The sequence below is a fragment of the Pteronotus mesoamericanus genome, unplaced genomic scaffold (genome assembly GCF_021234165.1).
Source record: "Pteronotus mesoamericanus isolate MK-2021 breed Mesoamerican mustached bat unplaced genomic scaffold, CSHL_Meso_final contig_27, whole genome shotgun sequence".
NCBI lineage: Eukaryota > Metazoa > Chordata > Mammalia > Chiroptera > Mormoopidae > Pteronotus > Pteronotus mesoamericanus.
In genome coordinates, this window is record NW_026555115.1 from 22,387,741 (window position 1) to 22,400,792 (window position 13,052).

General features: G+C 35.8%; 2 protein-coding genes across 2 annotated transcripts in view; both read right to left on the reverse strand.

Moving 5' to 3' along the window:
- The window catches only part of IQCG (IQ motif containing G), a 58,839-nt gene extending 49,149 nt beyond the window's left edge, over nucleotides 1-9,690 (reverse strand). Inside the window, exons 1-3 of the mRNA XM_054574962.1 lie at nucleotides 9,656-9,690; nucleotides 8,452-8,716; nucleotides 2,320-2,555 (exon numbers count right to left, since the gene is read on the reverse strand). Of these exons, the coding sequence (XP_054430937.1) occupies nucleotides 2,320-2,555; nucleotides 8,452-8,716; nucleotides 9,656-9,663 (509 nt within the window). The 5' untranslated portion in view covers nucleotides 9,664-9,690. The remainder of the gene's footprint in view (nucleotides 1-2,319; nucleotides 2,556-8,451; nucleotides 8,717-9,655) is intronic.
- LOC129071612 (renin receptor-like) lies at nucleotides 6,620-8,079 on the reverse strand. The gene is given in 2 exon segments (XM_054574915.1): nucleotides 6,620-7,762; nucleotides 7,996-8,079. Coding segments are annotated over 2 exon segments (1,227 nt in total).
- Nucleotides 9,691-13,052: the final 3,362 nt, after the last annotated feature.

The following is a 13,052-nucleotide window of genomic DNA, read 5'->3' on the forward strand; positions in this document are numbered from 1 at the left end:
TGCCTGGGCTGCAAGCCAGGTACCCAGTAGGGGGTGCATGAGAGAGGCAACCACACATCGATGTTTCCCTCTTTCTCCCTTCCCTTCTCTAAAAATGAATAAATAGAATCTTTTTAAAAAACATCAAAATTGGTAAATTTTTGTATGGACATTTTAATATTGAAAATGAAAGAAAATATACATTTTCAGCATCTTACACTTTATTATTTCAAGAAAGGTAAAAATGCAACTGAAATGCAATAAAGATTTGTGCAGTATGTGGAGAGGGTGCTGTGACTGAGCAAATACATCAGAAGTGGTTTGTGAAGTTTCCTGAAGGAGATTTCTTGTTGGATGATGCCTTACAGTCAGGTAGACTGCTTGAAGTTGATAGCAATCAAATTGAGACATTAATTGAAGACAATCAACATTATACCACATGGGAGATAGCTGACATACTCAAAATATCCAAATCAATAAAGTTATTGGTGAAAATGAAAAATGTGCCTATTATTTTACAGGAAAAAACCCAAATGGACCTCTTGGTCAACCCAATAGAGAGCTCAAGCAATCATAGTAAAATGTTAAGATTTGGTGGTTATATTGATATGTATTCATTATTTTATTTTTTATGTTTTTCCTCATTTTTGAAATAGTTCATAATTTTGAAAAAGTTAAACTATTTTAAATTTTAAAACAAGAAAGAGCTAATAAAGCCCTCACATTTTAGAGATGAGTAAACCCTGATTCAGAAAGGTTAAATGACTTGACCAAATCACATAACTAGCTTGAGACAAAACTAGCACCATATAATCCAGGTTTCCTGACTCCTAGCTCGTTGCTCATTATATTCTCTTACGTGGAAAACTTTTAAACAGCTATTTAATGCTCTGAGATAGAGTCAGCAAGAATTACACTTACTACGTTACATAGTAATTTAGATGTAATAATTCACATTCAAAATTCAATAATTTTTTCTTAGTAATTAAGTATACTAAAGTCAAGAAACCGACTGAAAAGTTATGAGCCTCACAGTAAGAATGAAAAGCACATGAAATAGACCAGGCAGTTTATTAGCAGTACCCCTTTCTGTCATGCCAGCAAATCTGGGCCACACTGATTTTAACAAGAGATTAATCTTCCAATGAAGGGGTCCTAAAATGCTTTCTGTAAAGGGACAAACAGTATATATTTTTGACTTTGCAGGCCATAAATTCTCTCCTGCAACTACTCAGCTCACTGTTGTAGTATGACCATACACAATATGTAAACAAATGGGCAATGATGTATTACAATAAAATTTATTTTAAAAAATAGACTGCAGGCTGGGTTTGGCTAGTGGCTCTAGGTAATTACTATAAGCTCTCATTTACCAAAAATCCTTACCATAATGTTATACCCTCTTTTAAACTTAACAGACCTTTTGTTAGCAAATCAGTTGACAACAACAACAAAAAAGTGAGTGAGATGGTGGAAATTGAGACTGTCTTCTTTTTTTAAAGATTTTATCAATTTATTTTTAGAGAGAGGAGAGCGGGAGAGCAAGCGAAACATGAATCAGTTATTGGTTGTCCCTCTCACACCCCCAACTGGGGACCTGTCCTGCGACCCAGGCATGTGTCCTGACCCGGAATCGGTGACCTTTCAGTTTGCAGGATGACACTCAACCCACCAAACTGAGCCACTCTAGTCAGGACAAGACTGCCTTTAAAAAAAACATCAGGATTATAGGTGAAATAAGCCAGTCAATGAACGACAAATACCATATAATCACACTTAAAACTGGAATCTAATGAACAAAATAAACTGAATAGAATCAGAGGCATGGACATATGGAACAGACTGACAGCTGTAAGAGGGGAATGGGGTAGGGGGGACTGGTTGAAAGAAGGTGAAGGGATCAGGCAAAGAACATGCATGCATGACCCATGGACACGGACAATGGTGTGGGGTTGACTGTGGGGGCAGGGGAGGAGGACAAAGGGCGGAAACTGGGCCAACTGCAATAGCATAAACAATTTTTAAAAAATCGGAATTAAAACACAGCTTGAAATTTGCCTACTTTGATGATATCTTTTATTAGTGGGTAAAGCATTACAATAGCTACCTATTTGTATCAGAATAATACTGCAGTTGCTATCATTCTCTCAATACTTGCTCCCTTACTTTCAATTATATAACACTTCCCCTAGGCAGTTGTTAGCTAATCCTAATTATCAGCAGTCACTTTGGATGTAAGGACCAATGCATAAAAGAGCAGCCAGCCACCCTTGTACCCACCCATTCTTCATCCATCTAGAAATACATTGTTACATTTCCAAAAATGCTCTCCTTCCTTACCTATCTATCTGAATTTTCTTCAGTGTCTCTGTAGTAATTATGGTCTGCCTGGTAGGTTTTTGGAGGACAAAATCTTGCATTTTGTTAAATCCATTGACAAATTGGCCTCCTTGTCTGATTTCTGCCAGCTTTGGTTCTTCGCTAGGCAAGAACACACTGGAAATTTTTGAGGTTCTTGAGACTGCTGGAGGTTTTTCTGAACTTTTTTCTTCTAAATTAATTTCATTGTTTTTCTTCTAAAAACAGTAAATGATGTTTTATGTAAGACATATTTTAAAGAGTAAAAAATGTATTAAAGCTATATAAGGGTCTCTCTCTACATTTTTCAACCTCATTTTCTCCCACTTGTAAGAAAATTACCCTTTTCTTCAGCCACACCAAGCCACATGTCCTGCTGTTTATATCTTCCTGACTTCAGAAAACATTCCCAACTTACCACCTGGTAAACTTTCAGACTATGACCAAAGGTAAAATTCTTTGTAAAATCTATTAGCAACCACTTACTATATTGTAATTATTTGTATAAATATCTCCATTAGATTGTAAATTATGAGAGAAGCAAAAGCATCTTGGAGATTTTGGTTCACCTCATATTATTTTTGGTATAAGATTGGATATTAAGTAACTGTGGTCATCTTTAAAACTCCATTACTTAGACCAATGCCTAGGGTACAGTAGAGACTTAAATGCTCATTGAACATATATGAATTTGAAATATAAAGAATGAATTCATACCAAAAAGCAGAAGTTGATAGTATAGTTAGTGGTGTATATTTCAAAGGTCATGTGGGGAAAAGCCAAAATAATTTAATTTTTTAAAAAATTTTATTTACTGATTTGCGCGAGGGAGGGAGAGAAAAACATCGATTTGTTGTTCTACTTATTTATATCTTTATTGATTGATTCTTATAAGAGCTTTGACTGGGGATCGAACCCACAACCTTGGCATATTGGGACAATAGTCTAACCAACTGAGCTACCTGACCTGGGCCAAAATAATTTATTTTTTAGATACAAACTTGAATACTAAGGAGCAATCATTACCATAGGAACAGCATATGTCTTTTCACTGATGATTCCTATTTAATCTGTGGCTGAAATCTTAAACTATGGAAAAGCTATATAATATAGTCATTATGCATATGCACTCTGAAATAAGACTTGCTTGTTTGAATCCTGGCTCTATCTCTTACTAAACTCTATTGACTTTAGGCCACTATTCAACATCTTTATGCCTCTATTTTCCCATTGGTAAAATTGGTCTAAGAATAGTATCTGCCCTCATAGAGTTATTATGAGGGTATAATAAATGTAACATACATAAAGGATTTAGAACAGTACACAGAACTATGTAAGTTCAATATTTGTTATGATTTTTAAAATTCTTGTGCTGATCCCATGCACAGAAGAAAGGTTTGTCTGCATATTGATACATAAAGCCTAGGCCTTCCACAAAATTTCAACTAGCCTAGAAATGTTTTTAAAAATACAAAAAAACACTATCTCTAAAAGGTTAATTAATACAGATTCAACCGTATTCTTCTTTATATAAACAATAAACAGAGATTCAGATCTGAGGAAAATATTTTTTGGCAAGGACAAAACAAATTGCTGCCTTAAATAAGAATTAAATTTTAAAATATTTCTTTAAATTAAAATTGATTTGATTAACTACAAAGAGAAGCCATAGAATTTCAGCAACTAAACTGAAATTTATCTGGATATAAGGAAAATTTTCAATACATGGATAGTTATTATTTTAGATTTTTTTGTTTAGGAAAGAAAGGGGAAATGTAAGGCCTAAGAAGCTCTGTTTTTCTGATTGCCCTAACCATTTTTCCTCTACCTCTATGCTTAGGCATCTGGAACAGGAAGCAAATATGTCAAATTGATTTACTGATCACTAGAAATAAATATGAATTTTTAGAAGAAAACTTTAAGGAAGCTAAATGTTCTATTTAGTCCAGACACTAAAAAAGATTTTTATTTAACCCATACTGTGCATAATATAAGGTATTAGACCTGAAGGGAAACGATAAGAAAACAGTATTTCCTTCGAGGGGTCTCTTTACAAACTTAGGTCCAATTACTCCCACTTCTGATATCTGGTATATTAGTACAGTTTCATCATTCCATTTCATGATTCTAACAAATGAAAATCTACTTGATGTCTTTAGCTATAAAAATGGCTGTAAAAAAAAGGAATAATGTTAACTAATCTTTCATACCAAGGTTATTATAAAGCTAAACAATGTAAAGCCTGTGGAGGAAAAAAATCCACATACATACTAAGGTTTTACAATGTATATCCTATGCCATACAAGTTAATTGCAGAGTAAAATTAATGCATTAGAATAACTACAGTACTATGAAGTAAAAACAAAAAAAAATTATCTTAAGAGAGCCACAATTTTTTTAAATTATGGAACTAACTTGCATTGAGAAAGAGGTTTTAGGCTACTGTTATTCAAGGTAAGAGCACAAGCCTTTACTATTTATACTTCTATAAAATCATAAAGATTCTATACAATCTTTAAGTCAGAAAATTTTTTTAGTAAATATCAATATCATTAAAAAAGAATAAAACAGCACAAAAGTTTTGTTCTCTTACTTATTAGAGAAGTGACTGCAGCTAAATGCTGTTTATATATTTGTGTTTTTCATTCTTTCTTGAATTTCTATGATGGCAAATTACAATTTTTTATGCCAAATTATCATTGATAAGTATTATAAGACTTCATCTTGTTAACTGAGTTATCTTCTTTTTTATTTTTGATACTTACTGAAGGAGACAATAAATAGGAAGGAAACACTAGTCTCTTATGTACTATTTGTTAACTATCTTAATTTATTAATTAGAGAATTATTTTAAATGCATTGAAAGGCTGAATTCTTGGGCTTCCAATCTCTGCCATTCATAAATTGATGAGGAAATTAATTTGTTGTAAAATTCCTACAATATTCATTAAGGTCATTTAAAAATTCCTCCAAAACTCAGAATGTTAGCACTGGAAGTGACCACATAGATATTTAGTTAAAACTCCATCATATGTTACAAGTGAGAAAACTAAGACCAAGAAAGTGAAATGAATTGCTCATAGCACACAACTAAATTGCAAAGGTCTCATGACTCCAAATCCAGTGTTCTATTAAAATCTTGTATAAACTTGGAAAATTTAAAAAAAGCTTTGCAAACCCAGATTATACAAATAACAATAATTTTTAAATTGTAAGGAGCAATTAAAAGGAAATTTAATTATCTAATCACAACAAATATGTACTTCTTTTCTGTTACACACACAAAGCAATTTACCCTCTCATTTATGTAGCAATTTTCATTTGTCACAGAAGCAGACATAAGAACACTTTCTGTACAAATTATATAATTTTGCTAAATTTAATAAATACGTGTTTAGGGGGTTGGGGGAGATCATTATTAACTTTATTTGTCATTCTTTATAGACATTAGTCCACTTCCACATGAAAAGTAGGGAGCATCTACTTACACTTACTATTCTACTATGATGTTGTACCATAGTCTATAATGACACAAACCATAGTAACTTACACACAGGGAAAAGTTACTGAAATAAAAAGATTTTTATATTCATGCTCCAAGATGTTCCCCCAAATATTTGTTTTTCTGTGTATAATTATGAGAATTTTTAACTCCACAAAGCTACTTTCTTCTTAGATCAATGTAGTACTTTTAATATCTACACTCGACTATTCAGATCACCAAACTTTCAGAAAAGGTTATAAAAACAGCTATCCTCTGTTAATTAGATCCAATTCCAAATCTAAGCGACTATATATGCACTTTCATAGTTTAGGGCTGCTCTAAAGTTAGAAACCTTTTCTCTTGTTTTAGAGATTTTTACATCAAATTAAGACATTTACAATGATGTGTGACAACCCAAATATCATTTTCACCTATCCTGTGTAAGAGAGTTAGGCTTTTGTAAGTTTCCTGAATAATGAAGAGCATTTTCTCAACATAAATAACATATGTTATTCTAAATGTTTTACATTTATATCAGTGCATTATTTCCAAATACTAAACGGAATGAAATTATTAGTTATATTATAATATTTGAGTGTATTATGGAATCTATTACACAAATCATTTCATGTCAATACCATACTTTATCTTAAACCTTCACAGGCACACACAAAATAGAAAACAAAATTCGCTTTTTTAAAAATTTAAAATATACTATCTACTTGAAATTACACTAAATTTATTTTCCCAAAACAGCCAATTTCCAAATGCCTTTACTTATTTTGGCATTAGGAAAGTTCAATCCATTCAAATCTTCTGTTTTGTCATCCTACAAATGATGCTATCATATCCAGGATCCATGTTCCAAATATTTTAAGAGATGACAATCACAGCCAAGGCCAAGGCCATCATTATCCAAAGTACCATGTTGGAAACCACTGGATACTCAAAATTATACTTATATGCAAGTTTATAGGGACTTGGTGGGCTCTCCTCTTGTTTTGCCTCAAGGATAGTCCTTGTCTTCCTCACAAAGGATGTGTCAAATGATCGGACAGTCACTAGCTCTACCACTGCATTCCCATCATAAAGACTATACATGTCATCTGCAAACTTTCGCACAGCATCAAGAAGGACCTTAGAAGCATCTCTGAATTGTTCAGAACCTTCTCCGTAATGTTTCCCAATTTCATCCAAACCTGCCAGCTCCAGTGCATATAAATCAGGAGAATGATCCTTGGCTAGGTGCTCATGCTGAGACAACAAACCTGAAATATCACACAGAACTAGCAGTTCAGAAAGAAAGAGATCAACTTCATTGTCTCCACTTAGAGAACTGAGGGGAAGTGAATTAAGAATAGAGTTTTCTTGAAACAGGCGATTGTGGAGCTGTCCTAACGTGACTGAAAGATCAAAAACTGAGTTTGCCTTCCCCACCATATGCTCTCTTTGCTCAGTAGGAGCCACCTGCAAAACTATTGGTGTTTCTTCAGAAAATAAGGAGTGAATGGAATTTGCCACGCTGTCAAGACTAAAAGGAGCTGCATTCTCCAGAGGATAAGAAAGGACACTGCCTGAGAGTAGAAAAAGTTTGTCTATTCCCTTCACCATCACCATAATGGTAGCTCGAAGACGACGGAACAGGTTACCCACAAGTCCCGGCCAAGGAATGTCTTCTTGCACAGAGAAGCGCATGGCTAACGCAGCCACGTCTGGGATTCGCTCTCCTGGTATAGGCCAATTTCCATCACGGAAAACAACATACTCTGGTGATCTTAATATACTAAACTCGTTCCCCAACACACCCACCACCAAGGACAGAAGCACTACGAGCAGAGCCACGGTTCCGCGCTGGCCGCAGCAGTGCAGGGCAACAGGCAGCGGGCTGGCGGAACATGAGTGGTCCCCGCAGCACCAGCGGGTGACGCGTTCTGGCTCGTCCTAGCACCATGAGACAGCTCGGTCGTCATGGTCACCTCCGCTGGGATGGCTGCTGCTTTCTCCAACAATCTCCAGCTACCAATAAATGTGTATTTGTATTTAAAATTTGTATTTTATATCTACAACCGAAGTTATTAAAATTAACAGGAACTTAAGAATTTATTAAGCTTTTGCACACTACCAAGTTGTTTTTTGATCATTCAAAAAGTGCTCTGAGTAGTCCAAAACATCACCGAAACTGTAATGGCTGACACAATGTTGTGGCAGATATTCAGAAAGGCAGACTCCAAGGTATTCTGCAATGACAACAAAGTCATTTCCGATTAAAGCAATGTTTAGAGGGTCCAGCAATTCAATTTCCTCCTGATAGTGTCAGTAAGCTTTTAGCAACCGAGAAATATAAACGGACAACTCAGTAATTTTTCTGACCTGTACTTATACCGATTTAGCTATAGGCCTTTTGAATAATGCCATCATATTGCAAGACAAGGACATTCTGACTGGTAATATGCCTTGAGCTATAGCTATTTCACTCCATCAACTAAGAGTCCACGTGTCAGGTAATTATTATAGCTCTTTATCTGAGATAAAGATGCTATTTCCCATGTTAAATTTAATGACACAGGTACTATAAATGATGGAAAATAAAAATAAAAAAAGAGATGAAATAATAGTGAGCATACATGTACCATGCTGGAACTTTGTCTTCTTTCATACTGAACTGGCATGATATAGTTTAGAATAGAGAGCTGGTCTGTGGTATCCTCCAGAACTGCAGAGATCCTCAGCACATCTAGAATGGAAAGTGGCTCTATGACTTCTGGGATGGTATCTATGCTTGTTTCTTTGGCTGTTTCTTCCTCTTCTACAACACTAGGTGGTTCGCCTGTCACTGACACAGTCACCTCAGAATGCCACGTTTTTGCAGGAAGATTTGAGCCTTCCAGTTGGCCTCTGGAAAAAGAATAAAGGAAAAGTAAGTCAGCCACCAAATGTTTTAAAATTATTTCGATTCAAAAGTTAAAGCAGCATGTACATTGGCTCCTGTGAAATCTGTATCATTATGCAATATAACCAAGAAAAAGAACAAAAGTAGGAGTTTGCATGTGATTCTGCTAAATACCTCTCAGTGACATTTTGACCAACCACAGGCAAGGTACTTAGTGTTTAGCAAAGTTATGTAATCCATGCAATTTTACTATGCTTAACCAACCTGAATTTAAACCAAAATCAACTTTTTTCCTAGCAACATCTTTAGAAGCTAACCAAGTGTCTCACAATTAGTGAAATACAGAATGTGCTAGCTAGTCTCCAAGGTGGCCCATATGATTCTCATCTTCATGCCCTATTGCAGTTTCCCCCACATTGAATAGGACTAACCTATGTAACGAAACAGATATTGTGAGTTCCAAGGCTAGGTGATAAAAGACATTGCAGCTTCTACCTTACTCTCTCCTCTCTCTCACGCTGTGGGAAACCAGCTGTCTTGTCAAGAGGACAGCTCTATGGATAGATTCATGACGGTGAGGAACAAAGGCCTCTTGCCAACAGCCAGCATCAACATGCCAGCTCTACAAGTGAGACATCTTGGAAATAAATCCTCCAAACCCAGTCAAGTGTTAGATGACTGCAGCCCTGGCCAACCTTATGAGACCCCATGCTAGAACCATCCATCTAAACTGCTCCCAAATTCCTGACCCACAGAAACTGTGAAATAATAAATCTTCATATTTTAAGTAGCTAAGTGTTGGGGTAATTTGTTACACATCATTAGATAAGTAATACACAGAAATTTAACATAAGGGATAATTTAAATAAATAAATACACAATAAATTGAATAAATACATACAAAATAAATAAATACAAAAAATAAATTGAAATTTTGGACATACTCTTCCATCTTCTTAAGTTAGTTTTGTTAATATCCAAGATACATTTAGAATCTCACAAAAATGAAATAACCTAAAATGGAAAGAAAACATTGAGATTAGTTTGAGTATTAAATGACATTTAAGTAATTTCTATGTTCTTTCAGAGAAAATTAAATTACAAGAGCTGTGGCTTATCTCCTTTTTGCTTATTAGAAAGGTCCTAGAGATTGAAGAACCATCATGTGGTGCAGTTCTAGTAAATCACTAGCTTAATTATTAGCAGATAAATGCAATCTTTGAGTCTCTCCTTGAGGGAAATTGATATCCAACATGGTTTTCATATTTTTATGGTATTCTGACTTTGTAAAATTGGTAATCTCTATATGATGGATTTACTTTTCTGTTATACAGATTACAAAAATATTTAATTAGATTACTCTGTTCCCCTGATCTGTCCAATTACAGATTCTTTCTTTACTCCACCTGGACTTAATATCTGAGATTACACTTAGAAAAATATATTTATCCTGAAAATCAGTTTAATACATCTATCAGGATGTTACCATTCCTCAATAAACCAAAGTCCTTTCTGCTTAAAAAAGCTTAAAATTCTCTGTGGAAAATTTTGCTGTATACTGAATGAATAGTGAATGGTAAGTTTTCAGTGTGATTTTCTGAAATCACAATAAAGTGATCCACAATAAAGTGATCCTGAGAAGGGTGGTACAAATGTCTCACACAATGAAAACTTCATGTGCAAAAATACAAACATATAAAACAGGATGCTTATGTATACTGAAAAAAAAATCCACAATGCAAACTAGCCAAATTTTCTGGGGCAAGGGCAGTCTTAGGAGAAAGTAGTGTGGTGTTTTAAGATTCTGTTCTTTTGTTGTGGTGTTGTTTATTTTTCCATTTTTTCATCTTGGGGCATGGGTCAATGTGCTTCATATAAGTAAAATAGGGCTACGTGTATGCAGTATTCAGTGCTTTTGTGCTGATCTAGCTTCTCACTTCCTCCTTCATCTTGACATCAGCATCCTTCAATCAAAACCATCACCAAGTCCTATGGATCTTACCTCGTATTTCCATATTCCCCAACTCCATGCTGGACCATGTTGTTTCTTGCTTGAACTACTCTAATGACATCCAAATCAGAAGTGATCTTTTAAAAATGAAAGACTGATCTTTTAAAATTGAAAAAATGATCATCTCTCTGTGTAGAACCCATCAATGATTTCCAATTGTCTTGGTACAAAAACTGAAATTCTTAACTATGCCCGTAAGGCCTTCATGATTTGCTCCCCCCGCCCGCCCCTTGTTCCTCCCCAGATCCATTTGGCACTGTCCTTTTGCTCTCATGGCTCCAGCATCAATGGTCTTCCTCCATTTCTTAAATATAAAAGAAAAACAACAAAATGGAGTTGATATTGTCAAGAGAGCAATCTAAAAGGGAGCCAGAAGTCCTCTGGGAAGCTGAGTTAACTCATTTCCCTTTATGTGAAACTGAACTTTTGAACTGGGCTAAACTAATCAGTTACATCCCAACACAGTTCCTAGACATGACTCTGCATCAATGAACTCTCCAATAAACAAAATAAAATTTTCACCTAGCAATAGATATAACCAATTAATCACATATAGCATCATAGTGTCAGTCCATTTGCCAGCACCAATCACAAGTTTTTCAAAGCCATGTTTGATCCCTTAGGAAGCCCCCTTTTAATGTCTTTACAAACTCTACTTTCTTTCCCCCTTAGAACATAGTTGAGGTTTCTACCCAAAATCTGTGTCTCCCAGACTGCAATTCCTAAGATCCCCAAATAAAGCTTTTGTTTGCCTTGCAATTCTTATTCAAAATTAATTGACATATGGAATCACGCTCCATTTCAACTCGAACTCTTCCTCTCACCTCTTTATCTTGTCAAGTCCCACCATGTGGCATTTTGCTAGGTATCTGCCTTTTGCACCTCTAGACCCACATTCACCATTTTCTGTGCCCTGAGACTGATCTGTATGCATCAATGGGAGAGATTCCAAAAGAGATCCAAAGTATAAGATTGTAAGGTTGGTGTTTATTCCCACAGCTCCTTCCCTGCCAGATCACCACTGGTTGGCTATGTTTCTTTACCAAACGCCATGGCTACTGTCAGGCAAACCTCTCCAGATTGCTCTCTCCAGGGCTCAGGTAATCTCTTCCCCATGTGCCTGGAGACTGCATTATCCCTTATAGTTTCACTCTTGCCTACACCTTTGTAAGCAAACTCCTTATTCTCTTGAACTCTCCCAACTCTTTCCTTCCAGGACATTGCGGCACTGACACAATGTCCTACAATGACATGCATACATTTTTATATACAGTATACGAGGCTTATCCAGAAGAAGTCCAACCATTGTTAATGTAACAAGAACTGTTTGCCCGACATTGATGTAACCTGGCAGCCAAGGAGAGTGGATTGGAATGCACATGTGTGAACAATGATGACTTCATTGTACTAGTCAGTGGGAGAGGTACACTGTTAAGCATGTATACTGCATGGCCATCACAGTCAAAATGACTGAGTGAGTAGAGCAACAAATCTGCATCAAATTTTGTGTTAAGCTTGGACATTCCTCTGCAGAGACTATTCGGAGGATTCAGAAGGCCACAGCTATGGGCAACTGGTGATGGGCAGCTTTATCAAGACAACACACCAGCTCATGTATCATGTCTTGTGCAGAGTGTTTTGGTGAAACATCAAAATACCCAAGTGACTCAGACCCTCTATTGCCCAGATATGGTGCCCTGCCACTTCTGGTCTTTCCCAAAACTAAAATCACCTTTGAAAAGGAAGAGACTTCAGACCGTCAGTGAGAGTCAGGAAAATACAAGGTAGTTGATGGTGATTAGGGAAACTGTGTGAGGCCCCAAGGTGCCTACTTTGAAGAGGTCTGAGGAGTCATTGTCCCACATACGTTTCTTGTATTTTGTATCTAATTTAAGAAATGTCTATCTTTCATATTACATGGCTAGATACCTCTGGACAGACCACACACACACACACACACACACACACACACACACACAACATACGTTTTACAAAACAATTTACCTATAATATAGGCAATACATTCTGATATTTTTGATTCTACCATATTTTGCTTAAAAAAAAAGATTATAATCATGATCTACTAATGGGACACCACTGCAGTTTGAAAAATACCTTAACTGACACTTCTGCAAGTAACATTTTCCCCAACTCATCAGGCTGAATCAAGATCCCTCTGTTCAAGCACTTACTGCACTTGCTTTCCTGCAGAATTCTCTTCACTATTTGTAATGTTTATGTCAGTTTCCCCCATTAGACTGTTCAGTTCCATGTGATCAGAAACCATGATAATGATACTGTAGTATCCTAAGTTTCAGGCACTATGTTAA